The sequence below is a fragment of the Branchiostoma lanceolatum genome, chromosome 18 (genome assembly GCF_035083965.1).
Source record: "Branchiostoma lanceolatum isolate klBraLanc5 chromosome 18, klBraLanc5.hap2, whole genome shotgun sequence".
NCBI lineage: Eukaryota > Metazoa > Chordata > Leptocardii > Amphioxiformes > Branchiostomatidae > Branchiostoma > Branchiostoma lanceolatum.
Window position 1 is genome coordinate 12,591,690 of NC_089739.1, and position 27,753 is coordinate 12,619,442.

General features: G+C 39.2%; 1 protein-coding gene and 1 pseudogene across 1 annotated transcript; both read left to right on the forward strand.

Annotated features, from left to right (window-relative positions):
• Positions 1–4,344: 4,344 nt before the first annotated feature.
• On the forward strand, positions 4,345–8,631 carry LOC136424167 (microfibril-associated glycoprotein 4-like; annotated as a pseudogene).
• Positions 8,632–12,712: 4,081 nt separating this feature from the next.
• LOC136424000 (zinc finger protein ZPR1-like) lies at positions 12,713–26,529 on the forward strand. Its single transcript, XM_066412400.1, has 14 exons — positions 12,713–12,850; positions 13,200–13,361; positions 15,782–15,872; positions 16,775–16,845; positions 17,888–17,974; positions 18,777–18,816; positions 19,633–19,715; positions 20,684–20,746; positions 21,493–21,559; positions 22,679–22,839; positions 23,870–23,983; positions 25,372–25,458; positions 25,882–25,983; positions 26,321–26,529. The coding sequence occupies exons 1-14, from the start codon at positions 12,713–12,715 to the stop codon at positions 26,441–26,443; spliced, it is 1,389 nt and encodes a 462-aa protein (XP_066268497.1). The 3' UTR covers positions 26,444–26,529.
• Positions 26,530–27,753: the final 1,224 nt, after the last annotated feature.

The window sequence follows — 27,753 nt, forward strand, 5'->3', positions numbered from 1 at the left end:
ATCACAATTACAAAAACATGAACGTTAAGATAAAAGTTGCATTTGCTCGCAAGAATGTTCACAGCATAGATAGAGACATTAGAGCTTGTAAATTGGCAATGTGCAAACGAAGACAGCCACGATATACCTGAACACCAACTTTTTCTTGATGTACAAATCATACCTTATTGTAGGAATGAGTCATTGTATAATATGATGAGTGTAAGCATATGTACAATTATGAAATGACATCACAAAAGTTTGCCTAATTCTGAGATTGATATTCAAGTCATTCTTTACAAATGACATCCTATTATGCAATGAATTTCCTTTCAAAAAAATCATTTGTTTGATTTTTTATATCTTTGCATTTGCCATAATTTTGTGCATTTTTTGCCACAAAGACAATACAGAACGGTTTATCTTACGGATGATATTGTGGAATGGCTTTGACAATCTTTTATAACTGGTTTTGTAGTTTGTACTGAAACATCCTTTTGTTTGTTTTGATAGTTTTTGTTTGGTAAACACCGCAATCTTGTCGCAAATACGATACAACTGTTTTCTGCAAAGAGATGCTTTAATTTTGTTTGGTATCGAAAAGTAAAGGAAATGCACAGAATCTATATGTAGGGTGTTAGAATTGTAAATAATTCTGATAGAATTTTGCAAGCATTTTTCTTAAATGAAAAAAACACAGGTTCCACACTATTTGAATAGATAGCAGAATTTATATGAAATTCATAATGGACTCTTCGCATCATATGTTGAGATGTGTTGTCATGAAAGGAATATATGATTGCTAAGAATATGGCCTAGACCTAGATGGAAAGAAAAAGTACTTTAGTCATAGCCTTATTTCTTAACAGGGACAGAGAGTATGAGAATCGAAATGTACAGCAAAAAAATTGTAAAAAAGTTGCCAGTAAGGAATTGAATTGTTACACCATAGGTCAACAATAAGATTTGAAGTTGACTTCTGAATGGCAAATTTATGAGGAGCAACTATAGATGCATTTAGTAGATTAATCACAATTTTTAAATAACTTAGTATTATGAAATGCATACTTCTGTTCAATCGTTTATAACAGGCATGTTTGTACAAAAAATGTGCACCTTGTTGCTTTTGATGAAAGAATTTGCAGGACAACATCAAATGTTGAAAGAAATAAAGTCTTTTGGAAGAATATAGTTTGATTTTTTTGGGGTGGGTATGTTGTATTCTGGATGCATTGGTGAAATTATGAAATAAATGTAAATCCTGGTTCTTGAAACATGTGCTAAACTTTGAAGTCAGAAGGTTTGTGCAAAAGTTAGTGTGTGTGTGTGTGTATGTATGTGTATGTATGTGTGTGTGTATGTATGTATGTAAGAGAGAGAGAGAGAGAAGTCAACACCTAGATATCAGATAACTACAATTGTGCATATGCACACAAAAAGAAGAGAAGAAATCTGACGTCACAGACCACAGTGCTAGACAAAACTGCGCCATAGACTGGGAGGGGGCCAAGGTCATCGACAGAGAGGATAACAAACGTATCCGGTGGATCAAGGTGGCTGTCTGGATAAGAAAGTCAACACCAGTGATATACCGGTACGAGGGGGGATACAAACTTAGCCACGATTGTGTTCTCGCCACAAAAGCGCCACCTACATCGGCTACTTATAGCAGTAAGAAGCAGTACTCCAGTCAGAAGCTCTGAGGAAGGTGTCTGAGAGAGACCAAACTAAAACGTCAGCAGGTGAGACATTACTGGCTGTGTAAAAAGAAAACTCCAATGTCTATATTCATCTGAAGTATAGCCAGCAGGTATCCATCTTAAGCCCCTAACTCGCTGGACCCGTAGACTCTACCAGTCTCCCCCGGTCGCTGGGAAAATAGTAGAAATTGGCCAAATAGAGTCAACTGTATGAAGGGAGTCGGCTACAGAGATAGGGTCCAATATTGCAACTACGGATGAGAATGTTATCCTCCATGGCTAAAGTCCCCCGGCAATTGTTCTCTCTATAGCCGACGCGGTTAGTCTGGTAGAGACTAGGACCCGCGGCACGTTAGCAGACTCGCTGCGTCCTAAATTAGATTTGTGTTACGTATACCCTTGACTTTATGATGAAAATATCATGCATAACGTACAAATATGCCTTAGAAGACAAGAAAACACAGTACACGTAAAAAATAGTCCGTTTTTTCATTGACGAAATTCGTAGAGCGGTCTGTCAAATCGTCCGGTCGCAGCGAGGTCGCCAACGTGCCGTGGGTCCAGTGAGAGGGGGGCCTTAGAATACCTCGGGGATTTCTGATACTGCATTAGTAGATCTCTTTAAATTCACATTTAGAAAAAAAAGGAGGCAGTCGTAGGGTATTCGGCAGACTTTTGAGAGTTGATGTTGAATCAATACACGCTCTTTCATGCAATTAAAATGATAAGAATATTTACGTTTATTTTCATATTTGTATATTATATTTTCTGACTGAGAAACACGCCTCGCCAACCGTTGTCAACCAACAAAAGAAGCTGTTCTTAACTTCGGGTATTTCTTCTTGCGTCACAAAAGTTGTAGGTGATTTACCAAGAAAATTATGACGTTTTAGACCTGTAGGTTTTCCCCACTCGACTCTAGTCTCTAAATATACTGTAAATGTATTTAAGTTCGCGTGGTTTTAATTTCGCGGTAGGGAGAAAATGGAGTGCTCGCGGTGGTTTTGAATTCGCGTTTGAAACTATTATAGTAGCGCTACAGAAACCGGCGAAAAAATGTTCGCTGTAACGTTACGTGGTTTTAAGTTAGCGGTAAAGAGCTTACCGCGAAAACCGCGAATTTAAAACCACCGCGAACATTTCTGCGTTTACAGTAGACAATTGGGCTTCAGAGGGAGCAAATTCATTTTCAACTCAGATCTAATGAAGCCTCGTCAACGAACAATGAAGTCGTTTTACCTCAGGCATTTTCCCTGCGTCACAATACAGTTGTGGGTAATTTATCAAGTAAAATATGACGCTTTAGATCTGTGGGTTTTCCCCCACTTGGCTCCGACCATTTTCTAAAAATAAATGATTGTGCTTTAGAATGGCAATCTACTAACTTTTAAATCAGATCTTTCAGCTGTATGTTCTCAGATTGCTCCAGCCAAGATGTTTATACCATTATGGTGTTAACCATTTTAGACAATGGGTATGCTCAATGGTAATGATCTGTACTTGACAGTTTAACTACCAGAATTAACTTCTAGAACTTCTCTCTCTACTTTCAATAAACATTTCAATCTTTATTCATCTGCTCAAGATGGCAGAAATGAATTGGTAATATACATGTAACTCTGAAGTGCGTTATACATTCCTGAGTATCTCCATAAAAATGGAGATATCGTTTTTTGCGTGTTTGTGTGTGTGTGTGTGTGTGTGTGTGTGTGTGTGTGTGTGTGTGTGTGTGTGTGTGTGTGTGTGTGTGTGTGTGTGTGTGTGTTTGTGTTTCCGGACTATTGTAGTCAGCATAACTCAAAAACCTCCGGATGGATTACGATGATATTTGGTATGTGGGCAGGCGTTGGGAAGCCGAAAATCAAGGTCGATTTTTGGCCCCCTGGTATGTGACCTTGGTATTGCAGCAGAACTTCCGTTTTTGTATCTTTTGACCTGGACGTGCTGTGGTCTTGATTTTTGGGTGGCAGATAGCTTGTGATGTAATAAAGAAGTGTTGTAGGTTTGGGCCCCTAGCAGCTTGCTCTGGAACTGCAGTGGCGTTATTGTGAAAATCTTAAAAGGAGAATAACTGAACAAAGGGACGACGGATTTCCATGATATTTAGTATGCAGGTAGCTTAGAAAGAGATGTACACAATGATGTGCAAATTATGCTTATTGACACTTAATTTGCATAACTAATGAGGAAAATCTATATTTGCAGTGTTTTCCATTATAAGACTCAAATGTAATGTTTATATTTTCTGACTGAGAAAGCCTCGTCCACTGTCTTCAGTTATACCTCAGGCATTTCCTCTTGCGTCACAAAAGAGTTTTGTGGGTAATCGACCAAGATAATCATGACCTTTTAGACCTGTAGGTTTTCCCCACTCGGCTCCATATTCTCTAAAAATAGACATTTGGGCTTCATAGGGAGTAAATTCACTTTCAACTCAGATCTTTAGCTGTATTTTTTTAGCCAAAATGTTTTATACCATGATGCGGTTTCAGACAGGGATGAATATACAAATTCATTTAATTTGATTAAGCTCAATGTCAACGATCTGTTATTGAAAGTTCAAATACCTGAATTGACAACTTGCATAACTAATATATGCAAATTAGTGTGACATCAGTGTCTATGTTTAGAAACATGACGATATGCGAATGTATAAAAGAACAAGCAAATGACCATTTTTTGTCAGTTGGGATTGAACACATGTGTCACCATGAAGAGCCACCTCCTCCTCGTGGCATTGCTGAGCCTGTTGACCGGTGGGTTGCCGGTACTTGTACGGGGCCAGACGCCCGTGCCCCCGCCGGCGACAGTGAACCTCCCGCCGCCGAAGCCAGCTCCCGAGTTCACAGTCCAGTCCTGCTCAGTCACCAGCCAAAGCGTCATCATGAACTGCGGCGACAACCAGTGCGCTTCTGATGCCAAACTACAAGAGTTGGAGCGGAAAGTGAATTTTCTTATGGCCGCTGTTAGCAACTGCTGCAACATTTCTGGTGAGTACACATTCATGTAGTTGTAGACTTTTCTGTGTAAGTTGGCTAATTATGCTACCCCCTCAGGGATGTCAGTCGCGTCTGTACGTGTTGTGCTGCAACTTTTTGATATGTCGTGCGTAGCCAGAAACTAAGGTCAGTGTAGGCCATTGGCATTGTCGTACATTTGAAACAAATCAAAGGAGCGAGTAGAAACAAGTGATCCCAACCGAGATTCGAACCCACGCCGAAACCGGCAGCCCAGATCACAGGCACGCACGCCTTAACCACTAGGCTAAAAGGTCGCGACCAGTTAGGCTGGTCAGTTGGAGGCGCTTGAACCCCCACTGTTACACATTTACTTCAGTGTTGGTTCTGCGCATTCATAGCAATCATGCAATTTCAACAGCTTGCATATCAGAGGGTACGTTTGTTCAGACCCCTGTAGAGCTACTACGGTGGCATAGGGCAGCATGCAAGTTTCCATTCTAGCCCTTCGCACCTCTTCAAATCTGGGACCTCCATTTTTCGTCCCTTCCTAAAATACAATACAGTCCCAACTATAATCTGCCCAGGATCGAGCCGGGGGTCTCCCAGTTACCAGCTACAATGTTCTTAGAAACAGGTGCTTGACTGCGATGCTGTTAGCAGTTGAGCCACATATATGGCCTCCGTCGGTCAGTATTGACCATGGTAAAATCCTAATTCACAACTGCCCTACAGCATCGACTACAGCTAATCATCCCTATACGAGAATGGCAGTCTCTCCCACAAAAATCACACCTGTAAGCTGACTCAGTTCTGTTGCAAAGCTCTTTTCTGCGGATCCGCTTTTCTTCTGCGCTGTGCATCAGTCTGGCTTCTCCTGATTTGAGCTGCCTGGACAGTGTGTATCTCCACCTGGAACGGTCACTTGCAAGGTCCTCACAGTGATCCGTATCAATATCTAGAGCCTTCAAGTCCCTCTTGAAAAACATATTTGAAACGCAGCTGTTGAGCCACAGGGACATCACTATCAGATAGTGCTGCGTACCTAAACGTAACATCAGGTACAGGACAGGTACAGAGGTTTAGGTACAGGTCCGGACCTGTACCTGTACTTGAACAATTTGAAAAAAAAATTAACATGTGTTTTCCTGAACTTCTTCAATAATGACAGAAACATAAACAAGCAGTTTTCAACTTGTCAGTATCTTTATTCAAAGAACATAACTAGGTTTCCTACTGCCAAACTCCCTTGGCGTTGCTATCAAAACCCCCAGCCTGCCTGAATGATCTGTTGCATATTAGTTACGCTGTTCCAAGGTATCACTTTGGTCACGTTTGGTGTTGCATGCGGCTATGATGTCAGGTGATCAGTGACAAAATAAGCACATACTTGGTGTAAATCTATTTCGGTACAGTACCGGTACTTCATGATCCGGTATTTTGGACCTATACCTGATCAATTTGTACGGTTCAGTACCGGTACACAGTACTGTGTACCGGTACACAGTAAAGTGCTGTGTACCGGTACACAGTACCGGTACGCAGCACTACTATCAGATGATGCACGAAGACGTTAGTTTTTGTTAATGACCATTGATAATGATAACCATATCGACATGTTGGGCCGGTCGGCCGGCCAAATTTACTTTGCTTAACGGCGGGCGTTTGGTACCTTTAATTTTGAAACCAGATGTGGAAGAAAACAACAACACCCTGCCGTGTGACTGCAAAGACATCCTCGATAACGACGAGACCACCCCCAGCGGAGTGTACATGGTCTACCCGGCGGACAACCTCGGCGGATTCCAGGTGTACTGTGACATGGACACCGATGGAGGCGGTTGGACGGTAAGTCAGGACTTGGGTTCTACTTAAGCTTGTCTCACATGTAACGTTATATGTCTGTCTGTTTGTTTGTTTGTTTGTTTGTTTGCATTGCATACCTGATGAACCGCCTCATGGCGTAACAAACCGGGTTTGTACTGAAGAGCGTAAACTGCATATCTGGACAGATTTATTTGATCCACTTACACTCACATCGAGAATGACTTCTACTCGTTTCGATAAGTGTGGTGGGTTATTTTAGGTGCCCGATGTGCGGCTCTCCTCGAACACGGGACCCCCATCTAACACATCCTTTCCGACAGACGTCCCTAACCGAAGCTAGGTACTCATTTTCATTTGAGTGTAGTGAGGAAATTCGCGTAAATTGCCTTTCCCATGTCAACGGGGCACTTTCAGAAAGAAGAACTTTTGCTGTTTGTCAGTAAGGCATATATAGCTATAGTCTGTTACTCTCAAGATAAGCAGAGGGAAAGGCAGGCATATATTACGGTAGGTTAAGACGTTTGAAGTATTTCTCATGTAATGACATCGACTGCGTATACACCTTTAACCCACCAACATGGAGGACACCAGTGGACACCAAATTGCGTCATTGTCACGTGACTGCAAACACCCAATCACGAGTCGATATCTCTGGCGATATTTTTCCAGGTGTTCCAGAGGCGACAGGACGGGACCGTTGACTTCTACCGGGACTGGGCCGACTACAAGAGCGGCTTCCCTTCCAACCTTAACGGGGAGTTTTGGCTGGGAAACGACAAACTGCACCGCTTGACCGATCAAAAGGCCTACGGTCTGAGGGTGGACATGGAGGACGTGGACGGGAACACCGCGTGTACTACACGCGGCTTACAGCAGCTTCAGCGTCTCGGCAGAGTCTGATAAGTACAGGCTTACCGTTGGAGGGTACAGTGGAGATGCAGGTTGGTAGTTTTAACGCGCTTTGATTATTAACGTTGTAAACTTTACAACGTTAATATAATTAGCGCGCGTAGTCCAGTGATTAGCGGCCTTGCCCCTGGAACTAGAAGCCGGGAAATCGAATCCCGACTGTGTCGCTCACCACCTGACATGCATTTTAGTCCTTATTAGGATGGGACGTTAAGTCGTGGTCCATTGTATATTGTGCTAGTCGAAAAGAGCAAGGAGGTTTTATAAAACCTCATTGAAAAGAGCTAGGGTAATTTTCCCAGTACATTGAACCAAGGAGGTTTTATATAGATATAAAACTTCCTTGATTGAACCTGTAAATACTGTACACGGCATCTGTTTTCTCTGTCACGACTAGTGGAAGAGTAGCTCTTCAGTGATCTTCAGTGAGCTAAACTGGATCTGCTAGCGTAGTTTATTCATCCAAAATTGAAGGCTATCTCTTCCTACATCTACTATCTGCATGTACTATAAGCCTCAAAACCATAAACCATGACTATTTTTGGTTACTTTTTGTGCTGTTATGTGTGTTTTGAAGCGACAAATGACATTTTCATCTGAAATATCTTCTTCTGTAGTGATGAAAAAGTGATCTTTGTTTGTTGTAGGAGACAGCATGCTTCACCATATGAACGGAAAGCAGTTCAGTACCAAGGACAGCGACAATGATGCGCATGGTGGACACTGCTCCCAGAGGTATAAAGGCGGCTGGTGGTATGGAAATTGTCACTACTCCAACCTGAACGGCTTGTACCACCTGGGCGCTCACAGAACCTATGCGGATGGCGTCAATTGGAGTTCCTTTAAGGGTTTTTACCACTCTCTAAAGCGTACTGCCATGAAAATACGACCTTAATTGTTTGGCGTTGTTTATGGGATGAGCAGAAAAGCAAAAGTCAAAAATTTGTATCCTTGAATCCTCTTGAAGCCTGCGAAACATCTGGTTTGTTACCTGTCCCAGATGCAATTGTATCACAGGTCAGAAATTTAATTATAAAGGTCTCTGATTTACACTTATCGCACAAAATACAAGCTAGTTTGTTATGGACTTGTAGAATGCTTTAGTGCTACATACTAGTATACAACTCCGAGACAGAGATGTCAGTATATGTTGCCTTTGGCGTACTAGAGTACAAAATCCAGTCATTTATTTCGTGGTTATATTCGTTTTATAACGTATAGCGTGGGGCTGGGGTGCAGTATATGTAGGTTGACTATAAATTGTAACGTTGGGTAACATAAATTCGCGGGGTACTTAAATTCGGGATTTTTCGAAAACGGGGTATTTAGGGATATGTGCTAGATGCACATAAGTAATACCGCTAGAAATGCAAACATGACAGACTAACGTATTCAGAACACTGTCTGAAAAGCTTCGATAACCATGCATTAGAAGTTGGCGACGTCAAAAACTCTCCGTCCCTTATTGGAACAGTCTGAGGGCTTCGTGGGAGAATTACACAACGTGGCTGTCGGCTGGTTTATAAGACAAATGTCACATCCGCTTCCTGCTAAACACAATTATTTACAAGACAACTTATTACAATCTCTTTTGCTAACCTGCAACTGGATTCTAAGTGTGATCAATCATCAAAACTCCTCTTTGTTGCTACAACCTACGGCACGTGTATTTTCCCGCCGCCATATTATTACCTAGAATCCTGTCGTCAAGCAGACGACAAAGGTTTGTGAGGAACACTTTTTTGTCTAAATGTTGCGTGTGATTGTGGACTGAAGACGATATTTTCCTCAAAATTTGCTCCTAACACAACAAAGAACACGTGGACATAGTAGTATAACCATTGCTACGGTATCTAGCTAACTTCCCATGAATAATGTACACGTTGCCATGACGGTGGGGATCGACTTTGAATGACGTTCTACCGACTCAACAAACGGGATGTTACCGAAGGTCTGCTGTTTGCGGTACGGCCGTTTTTTCGTGTATTTTTTTTTACTTGGACACGTCTATATCCATAGCACTCTCCTCAAGCCAAGGATGGAACGAATAGCTGCTGTATAAAATGTAATTAGCGGTAAGATATTCAAGACGAATCTTCTCTCCCGAATTAATGTTCACCCCTGTCCGACAGCACCGTCATTGTGCGTGCGGCGGACGGTAGTTTCAAGTTGAAATATTATGGTGTCAGCACGACTAGAGACAAAATCTACCATATGTATGATTAGTGCAAAGATAGTACATGATACTGACAGAATAATAGAAAAAAAGGATGGTTGATTGTTCTGCTAGATTGATTTCAGTCAACCATTATCGGAAAAATCCCGAATTTATGTTACCCAACGTTATATGCCATGGCAGAATAATACCAGAAATTTGCATCTATGTGATACATGTATTGGAATGGGAAACCTAGACTTGACATCGACTTATTGATGTACATCAGAATTAAATTGGTATCAACTGATAACATTTCTTTAGATGTAGATATATAAACAGTAACCAGGTGAATGAAAAAATAACATAGAAAAATGCTTTATCAATTAGAATACGTACATTATTAATTAGTAGATTGAAGCAAGGTGGTCAATCTCTTTTCTTCATCATGAACTTTATGTTTATAACTATATTTCTAAGCTTATTTACTTGGCACATCAGTGAACTCGTTTATTTCTTACTTTTACCATTTCTAACGTGTATCATATCTCGCAAAAAGATTATTAAGCTCAGTTATTAAGTGGTAGTTTTCGTGAGGAATCGCCAAGCATATTTCATAACATAACTAGAAAGGCAACAATTTCGAGAAAATGCAGGATATCCCCTCCCATTTCCTACACCTGAAATATGTCATCCTTAGCATTTACTATACCGGAATTATGAAGTTTCTGCATGAATTATGGAAATGAGGTCCGCATTAGCATAAGTTATGTCCATGTGTATTTAACCTTCCTTAAGGTACCTACATTTGAAGTATGACATCCGTAGCATGTACCGTAAGGAAAAAAACAAGTTTCTGCATGACCTCATTAGCATAATATATGTACAGGTGTATTCACCTTTCCTAGAGGTACCTACGTCTCAAATATGCATCCATAGGATTTACCGCAAGGGAAATACACGTTTCTGCATAAATTATGCAAATGATGTTCTCATTAGCATAATTCATGTCCAGGGGTATGTACCTAATAGTATCCAAAAGGTACTTACATATTAGATATGACATCCAAAGTATTTACCAGAAGGGAAATATAATGTTCTGCATGTATTATGAAAATGAGGTCATCATTAGCATAGTCTATGTCGAGGTACATTCACCTTTCCTAAAGGTGCCTACATCTCAAATATGGCATCCATAGCATGTACCGTAAGGGAAATACAAGTTTCTGCAAAAATTATGCAAATGAGGTCCTCATAATTTATGTCCAGGTATATTCACCTTTCCTAAAGGTACCTATATCTCAAATATTACATTCGTAGCTTTTACAGTAAGGGAAATACAAGTTTCATCATAGATTATGCAAATGAGGTCCTCATAAGCATGATTTATGGCCAGGTGTATTTACCTTTCTTAAAGGTACCTACATCTCAAATATAACATCAGAACCATGTACAAGGTACATATAACTTTCTGCAATACCATGGGTAGAGCTACCACCTCACATCTACTTGGATTTGGGCAGAAGACGAAGAAAAAGAACAGGCAAGCAAACTGGGCTCCGGTGACGTCCCATGAGGAGCGCTCCTGGGGAAAGTAGGTCATCCGCCCGCAGGCCTGTCAGTGCAATTTAACCTGAATACATAGACATAATAGCAAATTGTAAGGGAATTTCAACTTTTTCTTATTAATCATGGAAAGAATGACATGATTTGCATCTCATTATGTTAATCATCACTAATCGTGTCTACCTGCCCAAAACAATTAAGATCCACCAAAACCTGCTTAAGTTATCCTCCTCCAAACTTTAGATAATAAAATGCCCCCATGCAGTACCGTAGGAACCCCCCCAGAAGACCCATCTTCGAACTTGACCTTCGTTTCCCCTACCCCCAACAACCTACTAAATTTCATCACGATCCAGTTCATCTCTCTCGAGTTATGTCGCCAACAAACTAATTGTCAAACACAAAACTTCCACTAGAGCGCCAAAGGAACATCCCAGAAAACCTATCTTCGAACTTGACCTTCGTCTTCCCAACAGGAACTTACCTACCAAAAATCACCAACATCCGACCTTGTCTTCGAGAGTTATACCGCAGACACCATCACTCCACAAATCCCGACCAAACGCATACCCTTCTGCCTCACGGCGAAGGCAACAAGTAGACTAAGAGATGGTCAAGCATATATTTCTCTTATGATCCGGTGTTTTCGTTAATCAAATGAGGTGTCTTAAATAAAGAGTTGAAAACAATACAAAACCTTGTATTCAATTTGTTAAATCGTTATGGAAATCAAAGCATAGTCTATCCTATAACGTTACACTATACGTCTGCTTGAAGATGAAGAGAGTGGATAGTCATGCACTACCAAGGCCAGGTTTTGTGTACAGTACACTTACGGCATCTAGCGGTTATCATCAGTACTGCAGCACCACATTGAACGCCACAAAACCCACTCACTACAGAAAAGTGGGTCACTACGTCTTCCACTGCTGCCAAACAATGACTCAAACCCAAAAAGCTTTGAGTATATTCCGAAGCAGTTCTTATTAGAATAGACGATTGTTCCACTTGTAACCATTGTTAAAATCTTGCACTTGCTGTAACGTTATATATATATATATATCCATAAAGGAATTGACAACGATAAAAATATAGTATGAAGTTTTATTTATTTGTTAATCTATTTGATCCCATTATTTCATATTCCTTTTTATTGTATTCAAAGAAACATCAAATAATACAAATAAATTAACAAGGACAAAGTTGCATCGGACTCAAGTTAAAGTAGTACACTGCTTATATTCTCGTCACCCCTTCCATATTATAGAAAATAGAATATTTGACCACTCAAACTTGTGAATTAGTAAATGAACAAATACCTAGTTTGAACATAAGTACGAAATCCCCTTCCAGAAGAAAAAAAAGCCAAAAGTAAAACAAACAAACAAACAAACAAACAAACAAACAAACAAACAAACAAAAAGGCATTATTGAGTATATTTGCACATAAGTCTCAAGTCGTCTTTGCTTGAGGCGTCGGCGAACATTTATACTACTTTTCAATCAGAGGTTAGGATAAAAGACCGACAGAAAACGTCACAATCTTTCACACCAACATCTGCTTGGAGATATTGTCCCAAGGGAAGTTGCGCAATCCCGGTCAAAGGTCACTATCCAAGATGGCTGACACTACCGACACAGACTGCGTGGACACTTCAAGCGACAACAAACCGCTTTTCCGCGACTTGACGGGCGACATAGACGACCAGGAGACCACAGAAATAGACGACACGCTATGTATGAACTGTCATGAATCGGTGAGGACGTAGCTCTCAGTTTATACCTCGTATAAGTGAGAAAAAAATTATTGAAAAAGGTGGGAGGGGGGCGGAACTTTCTAGATAGATTTTCATTTAGCTGGCGTGAAACGCAATAGGCGAGTAGCACAGTCTGCTGGCTCCTGGGGATCGAACACAGGCCGTCCAGCGCACAGACCGCACGCCATAACTGCTAGGCCACATCTCCGGCAAGTAAAATAACCCACGTGGCCACCACGCTTATTTTGAAAAGAGTACTAGTAGGGGTCCTTCCCGGTGTGCACGTGTGTGCATCCCGGTGTGTGTCGATCCTGCCTAATATCTAGTGTAAATGTAATCATCATTCCAGGGCACCACGCGACTGCTGATGACGAGAATCCCGTACTTCCGTGAGGTGGTACTGATGTCGTTCGACTGTCCGCACTGCAACTTCTCAAACAACGAACTCCAGCCGGCCAGTACCATTCAGGACCAGGGGGTGAGGGTCACGCTGAAGGTCGAGACAAGCAAAGTGAGTTGGTCTTTCAAGGCATCCAGAGCATTTTATGAGTCTTGAAACTTGAATTAAAAAACTCAAATTTCTAGTCATTCCTACTCATAGTATGTTTCAATAACACATACCATTACATATTGACACTAAAGGAGCAAAGATACAATGTCGTTGTGTAATGAGAACTGATGGAAAATCCAATCCCTAATAGACTGATCCTGACTGTCCATCACAATTAGCGGTTCAACCAATGAGAGAGTGACTGCATGTCTTTCAAATAATTGCATTTTTATGTTTTAACTTTGCATTCCTGTGTTTTGACGGAGGTGGGCGGGGCTATGATATCGGCCTATTTACACTAGGCGCGTGAAACTAAATGTACACCATGTAGCTTATTTTTGTGCCGCTTTTGAGCACTTTTGATATGAAATTAGCACGCAAATGTGGTAAACAGTGGCATTAAATGTCAATTTCATGAAAATTACAGCAACTAGAATTTTTCCAGTTTTCAAGCCTCATAAAACACTGGGTGCCTTTAAAATGAATACGAATATGAGACTTCAAAATAGCTTCATTGTTGTTAGTCACGTGAAGTTTATTGCACAACAATTGCAGTTGATTCAGGTACAATGTATGGCAAAAAAAATAACATGGAATATTAACAACTACTAGTACAGACTATTTATACTAGTGTTGTGTACTAGTCTAAGTTATTCTAACATCATTTGTTTTTAAATACAAAAATTGAAAAAAATCTATTCGCTGGTATAAGGTTTTACATTTTGTTTGTGGGTTTCCAGAACTTTGTATAAAAGTAGATTTGTTTCAATTCCTTGTTTCTTGGAAATGTTGAAAGTATTTGCATTTTTCTAATATGATCTTGTTTATGGAAGAAAAATTTCTGTTGTAGTTTCAATTCAAATAATCAAACAGCCAAATGATGACTGTAAGTCAGTAATTACAGTGGTAGAAATACTTTTTTCCAGTGTTCTGCAATATTGCAGAATGTCAGAATTTTTTTCTGCAATTTGAAAATATTTTCTGCAAATACACATGCCTCCATACTACAACCTTCTTACTTACATTATATCTATAGCTTTGCAACATTACTGTAATTCTTTATTCTCTCACTCTATCTTTGATTATTACTACAAAGTTTTTAAGATGAATAACATGCATGTGTGTGAAAAATATTAAATCAATAGCGAAAATTGCAACAGCAAAAGTATATTTATTCAATATCAATCAAATCGAATATTCGTTTGATCATGTCAGTATGTGTATCAAAATTAAAAACAAATTCAACAGCCTGCCTGATAAGGAGGACAAGGGAATTATATCCTTGCGAGAAGTACGTGTATGGTTAATAAATTAGATCGCACCACCTGTGACACAGCCACGGCCCACAGAAAACATGACAAAAAACGACAAAAAAATGTAAAATTCAAAATAAAACGCCTTTACGCAAACCTTGGCCTCTGTGTAGTTTTTTGTACAAATCTGAAAAATTGCTATTGGTTTAAAACATCGGACTCCGACTTCGGACATTCGGGGAGACTCCAGAGACGGCCCGGCGATGTTAGTTTTTCACGTGGGCGCCCCCCTCCCCACTGTGTCGGCACAGGAGAAAATGTTCCGCCTTTTCCACACAAGGCGGTGCTCAATATCTATCCGAGTAGTTCTCAACTTCATCGCTGCCATCTGGGCTTCAAGGACCACGGGCTAATGAAATTGCCACCGTTTCGTTCCTTCTGTCATCGCGCCCATGCCCCGAGTTCTGAAGAAATCGCAGCTTGAAACATACTTGTTTACGCTAGAGGAACATCCAGGAATTGTTTTCCCGACTTTTGCCGACTCCGAGATCGTGACCGCGGAGATTAGCGAGGGTTGACGGAAATGCACGAATTTGACATTTTCTAACATGATTCGTCCCCGAAGTTATCACGGAAAGTGACGAAATCCCCCGAAAAAACTGACCTCAAGTAGCACCATGCACCAGGCAGTCGGAACGCACCGAAACGCCACCATCTCGCGCGGCGCTGTGGGCTTCAGTTCATTTACAGCGACGCTACTAGTTTGCTTAGTACTAGTAGATCTATATAATCTCCTGAATTGAGAGCCATTGAATCCCGAGTCAGATTTTTTTTCTTCTGCAAAATTGCAGATTGTTTAATTTTTCTTCTGCAATCTTCGAAATCTTTATGCAATTTGCAGATTGCAGACGGGTATTTCGAACGCTGAATTATAATTGTATTTGAAAAGTTAAACAGTATAAGTAATATTATTCATCGTAGGGGCTGTTTGCTTTTTTATTTGGTCAGAAAACCCACAAACATACACACTTAATTAATTGATAATTACACTTTTTAAAATAAAAACCAAACTATTACATTAAACCATTAAACGAAGCCCTCATAGGTATATTGATTTCTATTCCACAGGATCTGAACCGCCAAGTTGTGAAGGGGGAGTCTGCATCTCTGTCTATTCCTGAACTTGACTTTGAGGTTCCCTCAAACTCACAGAAGGGAGGTCAGAATTTTTTTGTATTTCCATTACTTTTAAAAGTTATAACAGTTATTTGTATATTTAGGCCACACCAATTTAATTTCTTGGTTAGCGAATTAAAAAAAAATGCTAGATTGGAAAATCAACATGAAAATAGAATTTTAGAGGAAAGTTTGTACTTTGGTGCACACAGTTTCAGGGAGTGAACAGGGTTAGATGCAAGTTTTCACCCCAGCCGTCTGTTTTCATGATGTCCTTGTGCTAAAATTATTCTTAAAAAATCTGTTAACCAAGAAATTGAATTGGTGTGGCCTTACCTTTAATCAAAAGTTTGTTGCAAATTCTTGCCCCTAGGCTAATTGCAAGTACATGTAGCATGAAAAGGATGAGGAACAGTATATAGCATGTGACTACTCTAGTCTAACTACTGACACTAAATTCTACTTATTGTGTTTGGCTTCTTTTTCTGAGACAGTGGAAGATGAACGATCCCACATTTACTTTACCACGATAGAGAGAGAACCATACACAATATAAGTTTAATTAAAACGCTCTTAATGGTGCATGCACTGATACAGCAACAAAGTTAAATATTTGTCTGAACGTTAATTGAATATTTCAGATTTCCAGATGTCTTTCCAGATTTGAACTACTGTAATTCACTTCAACTTCCAGGTAGCAAAATCTCACAGTGTAAGGAAAATGGACATTTTCACTGAACTTTAACTTCACGGTGGCGACAAGTGATTTACAGAACGGATGTGTGAAGGAATCATAGATACTAACAACGTTTTTCACGGTGATGATAAGTTCACGGTACAGAGGTGACTGTGAAAACTGTGAACATAAAATTACAGTGAAAGAAACGACATGTTTTGTACAGATGGGTTTGTTATTAGATTCTAACATATTGGTTTTGTTCCCAGTTCTAACCACAGTGGAAGGAGTGATCGACCGAGCTGTGAGAGGTCTGGAGCAAGAGCAACCTATCAGGAGGGTGAGGATGTAGACTGGTCGTTCACTTTGTAAACAATAAAACACTAAATGTTGTCAGCTTTATCCTCCATGTAAGTCACATAGGTACTGTAATTCACTTTAAGTTCATGGTAGCAAAATTTCATGATGTAAGAAAAATTGACATTTTCACTGAACTTAAACTTCACGGTGGTGCTAGTGACTTGCAGAAAGGATGTGTGAAGGGTATACATAGGTTTTTCACCGTGATGATAAGTTCACAGTCCAGAGGTGATAGTGAAAACAGTGAACTTAAAGTTACAGTGAAAGAAACAAGAACTACAGTACATAGCTGGGCATTAGTTTTGGACTAATGCAGAAATGTTTGCGGTGATTATTTTTATGTTCGCGGTTTGGGTGGTAAGCTCTTCGCCGCGAACTTAAAACCACCACAAACATATTTTGCCCTCCTACCCCCTTGTCTACTATTGTCTCAAACGCGAACTTAAAAACACCGCGAGCTCTCCATTTTCTCCCCCGAAATTAAAACCATGCAAACGTAAATGCATTTACAGTATTTCAGATCCTTGTAGTCAAATCTTACAGTCTTATGGCTACACCTAGACAATTACTGTACAGTTTTTATATAAGGTCAACTGAGGTATACCATATTTATAAGGTCAACTGAGGTGTTTACCATGTTAAATAGCAGATGTTCCATACTCTTGTATTTCATCCCCTTGTAAATTCCTTGCTGCAAATACAGAGTAGTCAGTCTAAAATTTCAGCTATAGGAAGTTTTTGAGAGATTGTCACTTTTCTTTATATAAGGCCGCACCAATTTAATTTCTTGCTTAGCGGATTTTTTCTTTTTTAATTTTAGCAAAAAAAAATCATGAAAACAGAAGGCTGGGGTGAAAACTTGCACCTGACCCTATTCACTCCCTGCAATTGTGTGCACCAAAGTACAAACTTTCCTCTGAGATTCTGTTCTTCTGTTGATTTTCCAATCTAGCATTTTTTTAAATCCGTTAACCAAGAAATTAAATTGGTGTGGCCTAATGTGTAATGTTTTTTTTTATTAGACTATGGATCCGGCAACAGCAGAGAAGATAGATGCTTTCATAGAGAAGCTAAGAGGACTGACAGATGTCAAAACTCCGTTTACATTGGTAGGTGTAAAATTTATTCTGACTGTCGCAAGACATGTCGTCAATTAAACATAATTAAACATAACAGAATCTGATGATTAAAGCAGTAACAAAGCCTGTTGTTGTTGCTTTCTTGTTTGATTTTCAGTGCAATATATGATATTAAAAAGGAAAATATGTCTGTATCTGAGGCTGAAGTAATATAGTAGCAGTGGTATTTGGGGAAGGCTCAATGTATTTACCGGTATCCCCATTTTGTATCAGCCAACGAAAGAGTATGTCACCCCGTTAAGCCGGCGTCACAATTCATGTGAGCGTCGGCCGACTTTGTGGATCGCCCGAAGCTCGCCGAATTTCAAAATTGCCCGAGCATCGACCGTATTTTGCAATGTAAATCTCGGGCGACGTCCGTCGAGCACTAAAAACTAAAAATCCCCCATTACTGTCTCTTGGACATGGACGAAGTCAGTATCGACTTACCTGGTAAAAGGCCAATATTTGGATCAACTTTTATTTCTAAAAATCGCCCGAAGCCCGCTTATTCGACAGGACGTCGGCCGTACTTCGGCCGAAAATGCACATTTGAAGCTCGCCAACACGTCGGCCGAGCTGAATTTCTTATTTGTGACGGGGGCTTAAGGGCCGATATAACCCAAACGGTGCAAAAACGTTAAATGATGATGATGAATAATATATTTGGTCGATTATTTTGAGAAATTTTAGAAATGAACAGGCCTGTTATTTTTCTTTCAAAGCTTCTAGCGTACTTGAAGTTTTACAAATAATACCTGAAAGATTAACAGTATTTTTTTCTTGTTTACAGGTTCTTGATGACCCAACAGGGAACAGCTTTGTTGAAAATCCATATCCTTTATTTTACATAATTTTTTCATAAAAAGAGTTTTAACAATTCTTGGTTACAGTGGTATTATTCTCCCAAACACCTTTTATTTCCTGATCATAAAAATATGGCTTGGAAGGCAGAAAGTGCTCTTAAGAATTTCTAAAGAATTAAGCTCAAATTGCACAGCCTACAGTTTAGTGGCATAGACTATGTTGTTTACCTTTGCTGTTTTCGGTTTTCTATGGTGGAGTGGCTGTGGATTTAAATATCGTAACTCGAGAAGTTGTGAATGGATGTTCATTATTTTTAGTAGGTGTGTATGTGACAGGGAGACGAAGGTCAAGTTCGATAATAGTCATCCTGGTGGCTACCTATGGTAATGCAGGAGAACTTGTTTGTTATATTTTCTTGTACTTCCACTCTTCCAGAAAATTTTGATGAGTCACCCATGCAAGTACATGTACTGTAAATGCAATAAAGTTTGCGGGGATTTAATTTCGCGGTAGGGAGAAAATGGAGTGTTTGCGGTGGTTTTAAGTTCGCGCTTGAAACAATAGTAGCATTACATAATGGAAACACTTTTCGCGGTGATTTTAAGTTCGAGTTAAAAGTTTCATAAACATAAAACCACCGCGAACATATCTGAGTTTACAGTAATTGAATTGTACCCAAACAAATATTGAAGTCATTTTTCCTGCAATTTTTTTCCATCCACTTCTAGAAAGTATGTGTACAGATGATATTATATGTTAAAATTATCACTTAATATTTAACTGTAAAGTCTTAACTTGGAAGGTTTCTTTTGTTTTCACTTTAATATTCCTTGACAGTCTTACATTTGCTCCTTCTAAAGATAAGAATGTGACCTTAGTTCACTACCCAAGAACTAGTGAACAGAACATCCAACTTGGACTTCCGGTAATATTTTACTGTCTTCATGGTTGCTTTTCAACCTTTTGTGCTATAGCACAATGGTTTTTAAATGCTTGCAACAGAAAGAAAGATTAAAATTAGTTAAAGGCACCCAGAGCATTTTATGAGGCTTGAAAACTGGAAATATTCTAGTTGCTGTAATCTGGATGAAATTGACATTTAATGCCACTGTTTACCACATTTGCGTGCGGATTTCTTATCAAAAGCGGCACAAAAATAAGCTACACTGTGATCTTTTAGTTTCACGCGCTTACTGTAGATACCATAGCCCCGCCCACCTCCGTCAAAACGTAGAAGTGCAGAATTAAACCAAAAAAAATGCAAATATTTGACGGACATGCAGTCACTCGCTCATTGGTTGACCCACTAATTGTTATGGACAGCCAGGATCAGTCTATTAGGGCTTGGATTTTCTATCAGTTCTCACCACACAACGACATTGTATCTTTGCTCCTTTTGATATGTAATGGTATAGTGTTATTGGAACTTACGATGTGTAGGAATGACTAGAAATAATTGGAGTTTTTTTATTCAAGTTTCAAGCCTCATAAAATGCTCTGGATGCCTTTAAGAACCTTTTGTGCTTTAGTGCAATGGTTTTTAAATGCTTGCAACAAAGAGAAATATTAAAAAATAGATAAAAAAAGCTTTATTGTTTTTGATATGGTTTGGTAGTTGTCAGAATAGATAAATTGAAGAGAATGGAATAGAACCCACAAACGTCCCCAATTTTTTTTGGCAATCTTTTTATTTGTAGATGTATCTACATTGTAAGTCTTTAAGAATAGACAAAGCCAGTTTGATCATGCTAAAAAGATAACTGTCATTTGTTTTCTCATAGTTTTTTTGTTATCGTTTTATTTGTTGATGTATCTACATTGTAATTATTTTAGAAATTATAGACAAAGTCTGTTTGAATATGCAAAAAAATAATTGTCATTTGTCCGTCTTAGGCTGAAAATGAAGATGTGCCAACAGGACCTGGAGAAGATGACGCGGAAAACTTGGCTGATGAGGTGAGCAAACCTGGTTTTATAATACGTGTAATAATAAATGATTAGAAGACTGTAAATCATAAAACGTTTGCAGTAGTTTTATTTGACCCGTTTGCGGTGGCTTCATCATCATACTGTGAAATTTTGACACCAAATTGTTTCAACTGCAAATTTACAAATGTAAAACCGCAAAATAAAACCGCAACAAAACTAAATGCATTTACAGTACTTACAAAGCAGTGTGTATGCAATGGACTTAATATGTTGTGCATGTAGTATATCTCTATCTGTTAAGAGCAAATACTGTAATTCTTGTTTCTTTCACTGTTACTTTATGTTCACTGTTTTCACGGTCACCTCTGTACCGTGAACTTATCATCACCGTGAAAAAACCTGTTGTTATCATTTACAATTCCCTCACACATCCGTTCTGTAAATCACTTGCCGCCACCGTGAAATTAAAGTTCAGTGAAAATGTCCATTTTCCTTACACCGTGAAATTTTGCTACCGTGAAGATAAAGTGAATTACAGTATATGTTATGTAATAGAGCAGAAGTTTAAAGTAGATACCAAAACAAACAGTGTAACAAAATGGCCACAGTGTGTTGTTATCTTCATTTTTTAAGTTACGTTCAAGTTTTTTAAAGAATATACATATTGCATATCAACCTTTCTCATTCAAGAAGAGGGTATTCATGGATATTAAGAGTACAATAATGTCAATGTTCCACATTAATACAGCATGTTTGCCCTGTTGTTGCCACAGGTCCTGAGTTTCAACACCAACTGTCCCAACTGCCAGAGTCCTGTTCCAACCAACATGAAAGTCGTCGGTATCCTTTCAGTTTTTGGAACAACCTCACTCACTTACTCACTCACTCATGACCCATGACCTCAGTGGTCGTAGGGGCGTCATGACAGCCAGCCGCAATGATCCGTGCCCATCCTGTTCTGTCCTCGGCCTCCCTGATCAGTTGTGTAGCGCTCAGGCCAGTCCATGTCTTGATATTATCCAACCAGGTCTTCTTTGGCCTTCCTCGTTTCCTCCCTCCTGCTACTGTACCTTGCAGAATGGTCTTGGCAAGTGTGTTGTGTCGGCATACGTGCCTGAACCACTTCAGCTTCCGGCGCTTGACCGCTGACAGGAGTGTTTGACGTCTGCCGCAGACTGCCTCTACCTCCCTCGGAGTCCCTCCGTACCGAGTCGTTGGTCCTCCAGAACAATCTAGACGTTATATATTTGTCTCCACTTTGGAAAAAAAGGAAAATTATAATTATGTTCTACTATGTTTCTTTGATTTTTTTCAGATTCCGAATCATATCTTATACATGTTTAAAGGTTTTGGAAAATTTGAAAATTATTTCTACCACTAACTTTATATGATGATAACATTTCTTGTAAAATGGGTTCTAAAACTTGATATTTAGCTTCAAAAATATCAATAACTGTTATAGTTGAAGTGCATTGTATACGTGCTAAGCTACTATCTCAAAGGCAACCAAAGCAATATTAGGGCCCAAAAACTGGAAATTAAAAAAAGGCTGGACCTTTATGATAGTGACATTTACTAACACTGTTTAGTGCATTTGCATAATAACTTCACACTTTGAACATTTTAAAACCGCGCAAAAAAGAGCCGTACGATGATCCCCGTTATATAGTTTCGCGAGCCTACAAAAACCCACGCAATGATTATCAGTGAGTTCTCACATCACACCGACGTCATGTGTTTTGCACCATGGATGCCGCTATACATTGTGATAGTGTTGTTTGTACTAATCATGCATAGAAATGACTAAATAAATTGACTTTCAAAATCCAATTTTCGGGCCCTAATATTGCTTGGGTTGCCGATATCACAATCTTTGACACGTAAAGTGGGCCTTAATGTGTTGTTTACATCTTCTAGCACTTTTAGATATTTGATACAAATCCTTTACCGGACCACCAGACATCCCCTATTTCAAGCAGGTCATCATCATGGCAACAACCTGTGACAGATGTGGTCACAGGTCAAACGAGGTCAAGTCTGCCTCGGGTGTGGCGGAGAAGGGACGTCGGATGACCTTGAACATGACCGACCCTAGTGACCTGACAAGGGATGTTCTGAAGGTACATTAACTAGAAAGTCTCAGTATATGTCTTGGATTAAATAGCGGTACCAGATTTATCTACTACTAGAGTTATCCAGCCTTGAGGCATTCGAAAATTTGTTTTTCTCTAGAACTGTCATAGAGTAGAACTTGTTGACACCAATTACTGTAGGAGCATCCTCACAAGATACATGTAGCTTTAACGGTGCACACCCCAGTTCTTCCGCGACAGGGGTCAGAGATAGTGCGCGACGAAAAAGTGAAGAAAGGGTTTCGAGGGGCAGGGTTTGAGTTCACATTTCTCATAATGTGCTTCGAATTGTCACTTTAGTGACGCTGAAGAAGAGTGATGGATGTCACTCGAAACGTCCGGAAATAAATCTCCGAATTTTTATCCAGTTGTAGAGTTTTAATTTCTCCTTATATGAAGTACTAGAATTTTCTTTAATGATTGGCTCGATTATACGCTAAGTTTTCCTTTTTCTGTTGTTACTGTTGTTACTGCTGCAAAATTTTTTTCTACAAGTTTTATCCTACGCGAAAATGCAAACATTATTTTGCGCATCATTTTTGATGTGAAAGTTATGATTTTTTCTTATAATTTACCAAAATTAGAGAGGTTGAAGAAACAAAACTCATCAAAAGGGTGGGTATACCAGCTATATGGATACAGATACAAAATAAGCACTCCCCCCAAAGAACCTCTAAGAAAACAGCAAGATGTCCTCGGTAGTGTTATATTTTTCTTCAGCATTTTACCAAATATATGAAAATAAATTAACTGTAGATTCTGTTTTTTTGAGGGATTATTGGAATGATTATAAATAGCCATCGAATGGAGTAGGCTTTTCCCAATATTTCACCCTTTTTAAAAACGTTTTTTCTATTTTCCTGTTATACAGGTACCTTACATGTACCTTAGATCTTGATTCTCCCACAAATTTTCTTGTTATACCTTTTGATTTTACAAATGATTTTAGAAAATTGACTTTGAATCATGCAAGTTAATGTTTGTGACTTTTCACGATTCCTTGTTTTATTCTCTCCAGTCGGAGACGTGCACTGTCTGTATTCCTGAACTTGACTTTGAACTGAGCCTGAGCTACGGAATCGGGGGCAAGTTCACCACACTGGAGGGGCTCGTCATCGATATCAAGGAACAGGTCTGAACAGCTTAATTTTTTGTTGATGTCATGTTTGTTTTTTTGTCTATTGTTTATTTGCACATAAAAGTACATTTCTTGGCAAACGGTAAGGGAAAACATGCAGGGGAGACCTGAAACCTCCTGGTTTTTTTTAGGGTCAATCCCCTTAATTGCGATTGATTACTTGATATGGTCAAATGACTTGGTCGTGCATAGGTCCAAACAGAGATGCCAGATAGTTGGACTTGAGAATATTTTTTTACTTTCCTAGTGTCTTATATAATGTGTATGCACTGGTATAAAACCCTACTACACTGCATACTGTAAATGTAGAAATGTTCTCGGTGGTTTTATACTCGCGGTTTTCGTGGCGACGTTTCACCGCAAACTAAAAACCACCGCAAACGTTTTTGTCCAATACTGTAGCAGTATGTGACTTTTGCACTGCCGCGAAATGAAAACCACAGCGAACTCTCCATTTTTCCCTTTAGCGCGAAATAAAAACCATGCGAACTTAAATGCATTTACAGCAGTATGCAGTGTAGTAGGCTTTTGTACCTAACTTAACATCAGGTACAGGACCTGGTACACAATTTTAGGTACAGGTCTATTTGACATTAAAAGTAACCTGCGGCCTTCAAGAATGACAGAAACGTGGATAAACAGTTAACAGAATCCAGGTATCTTATGCGGAGAACCCATGCTTTCAGTGAATCTCAAATCAAAATGGGTGATTTCTAGATCAAATCGAGTGATTTCTAGATCAAAACGGGTGATTTCTAGATCAAAACGGGTGATTTCTAGATCAAAATGGTTGATTTCTAGATCAAAACGGGCTATTTCTAGATCAAAACAGGTGATTTCTAGAACCATACGATGTTTTCATCTTTTTCCAGTGCTAAATTGTCATCTTTGTGGAACAACATGTTTTTAGAAACAAACTAACTTAAAATGTTATTTACTTGAATGTAAGTCTATTCAGGTACAGTATTGGTACATTGATGTTGTGGTATTTTGGACCCGTACCTAAATAATTTTCACTGTACTGTACTTGTACTGTGTAGGTACGTGAATAAATGGTTTAATGAAATATGTCATGCCTCTAGCTCCCGGCACAACATCTTTTTAGCCAGGTTTTTTAGTCAAGTAAAAATAACAAAAATGTTTGACCCCTGACCTACGTCACAAAACAGCTGGCAGCCCTAACTCCCCAAACTTTCGGATTTCGAGTGCTACATGCACACAAAACTGTTCTGGGGAATACCCTCTCCCTGTTATAGCCGGGCCCAGCACAGAAGGCATGTTTCTGTATCCCTGATAAAACCAGGACTGGCAGCTTAAGGGTTAACTGAGAAACGCCATTGAAGACTCCAGGGATTATAATAATCTTGTCATTTATTGCACAGCTGGAGAAGAATGCATTCTGCCTGGGAGACAGCTCCACTGACACAGGAGGAAACAAGATGAAAGAATTCCTTGGGAAGCTGGCAGAGGTGTGTGTCTACTTCGTTCGTTCGTTCCTTTGTCCATCCATCCATCCATCCATCCTCCATCCATCCATCCATCCATCCATCCAACCATCTTTCCATCCATCCATCCATCCATCCATCCTCCATCCATCCATCCAACCATCTTTCCATCCATCCACCCATCCATCCATCCATTCATCCATCCATCCATCCATTCATTCATCCATCCATCCATCCATCCATCAATTCATTCCATTCATTTGTTAACGTTTGTTTAGAAAAACAGACAGACCTTATGATGCCTATGGAAAAACACCAGCCTCCATTGCAGACTCACTCTCATATAGCTGGCCGGGAATAAGAAAAGAAATGTAATAAGAAAACGGTGTTTTCTTATAAGTTAGACTTAAAAGAAAACAGCCGGAGAGAGTCTGTAACTTGGGCTAGAAAAACCCAAAGCTAACCAGCAGTGTTATTTTACAGATTGCAGATGGAAAGCGAATGGTTCACATTGAGCTGGATGACCCCGCTGGTAACAGTTATCTTCAGGTAAACCTTCCTTAACATTGTATGAGTAATTGTCCTACTCAAAGCCTTCTTTGCAGCCTATAAAATATACCTTTGGAAGGCTCTGCTAAACCGGGCTGAGGTTTCCCCTTTTGTGGGCATGACGTCTAACCAGCTGTCAGCCAATCAGCTTTACCTAAAGAAAACATTTGCTGACAGCTGGACATAGGGTAGTTATTAGTTGAAAAATGCTAGTAGTGATTTTTAAATTTGATGATCAACAAATACTGCCAATTTGAAAGCTTCTTTTACTACTGTATATGACGGTTTAACAACCGTGTCACCCACTGTATTAACCATAGTACATTTTTGTTTGCAGAATGTTTACGCACCCGATCCTGACCCTGAACTTGTCGTGGAGGACTACGTACGGAATCACGAGCAGAACGAGGACTTGGGACTGAACCAGATGAGGACAGAAAACTACGCAGAAGACAATTGATGATAAAAATCCTTCTTAAGAAAGACTTATCGAACATGGATTTACAAGATGCATCTTTCCAGCACAGAAAAACTGGATAACTGTAAACAGAAACTTCATTGACTTAACAATAATATTATTTGGTACAGAAAATGATTTTATGTTTGAATATTTACTTTCTGTCAGCTACCTAAATTCTCAACCAAAATTCTCTTAAAAACAGGCTACTGCTATTCTAACCTTTCCTCGATGCGAGATTCAAAAGTTGTAGTATTGTTGCAAACCCTCCTTCGTTCACAAGCTTTCTTGCTGGCACTGGCATTTATTTTCATTTTTTTTGCAAACACTTTTGATGATATCATACTGTTTGTAAAAAAGAAGAAAAAAAAATGCACCAAAAAGCACCCATGGGAAAGTAAAGAAAATGATGTTTGTTTACAATTATTACAAAAACAATTTCAAATTTTCTTTACTTTCCCATGGCTGCTTTTTGGTGCATTCTGGTGCAGGCTACAATGAACACAACATGCATGTTTTTTTGCATCATCCTTGTATTTCCACATCTTGTAATATACATTGTTGTACAGGAATTCTCTCTTGCACAAATACAGCAGGAATACTGCCAAACTTCCGACAGGGTGTCTAAATCCCTGTCAAATTACACCTATGAAGAATTGCACATATATATAGTCAAAAGTAGATTAATTATCCTCAATATCATCTCCATAAATATTATCATAACTGCACCACCTGCCCATCCCCGTAACATAAAATAGACTAGTCCACAAACATAATTATACCAAAGGACTGTACCATGATCCAAAACTATGGGGTATTTTAACTTCACTAATAATATCAAGTTCTATACATACATTGAACGTAGCATATCTTATAGCATAATGTATTCATCATTGGCAAATTAAATGTACAATTTAACAGTAACGTCATGGCAAATATTTTTCTTATTTGCAGAAGTCTTTCAAGTTTTTAAACTTGTTCTCTTTCTCTGGGCAAAATTCTTACGATTGTCACTTGACTACTACATTCTCAGCTCAACCTGAAATAAAAAGAACAAGAAAAGAAACAAAAAATTTACAATATCATATTTCTGTTCATAACTGCATTGGAAGCACGTTTAGGATGGCAGTAGTAGTATTGAAAAAATATAAGCGGTTAAGCCACTCCATGCTGTTGACCACTAAATGCATACAACTTTGCAGCAAGTAATTTAGGAGTTAGAATGCCAAAAGTCAAACATCAAAAAGTTCATAATTAATTGTCTATCCGACCATCTTTTTGGACTAACTGATAGCTTTAAGAAAGAAAAAAGA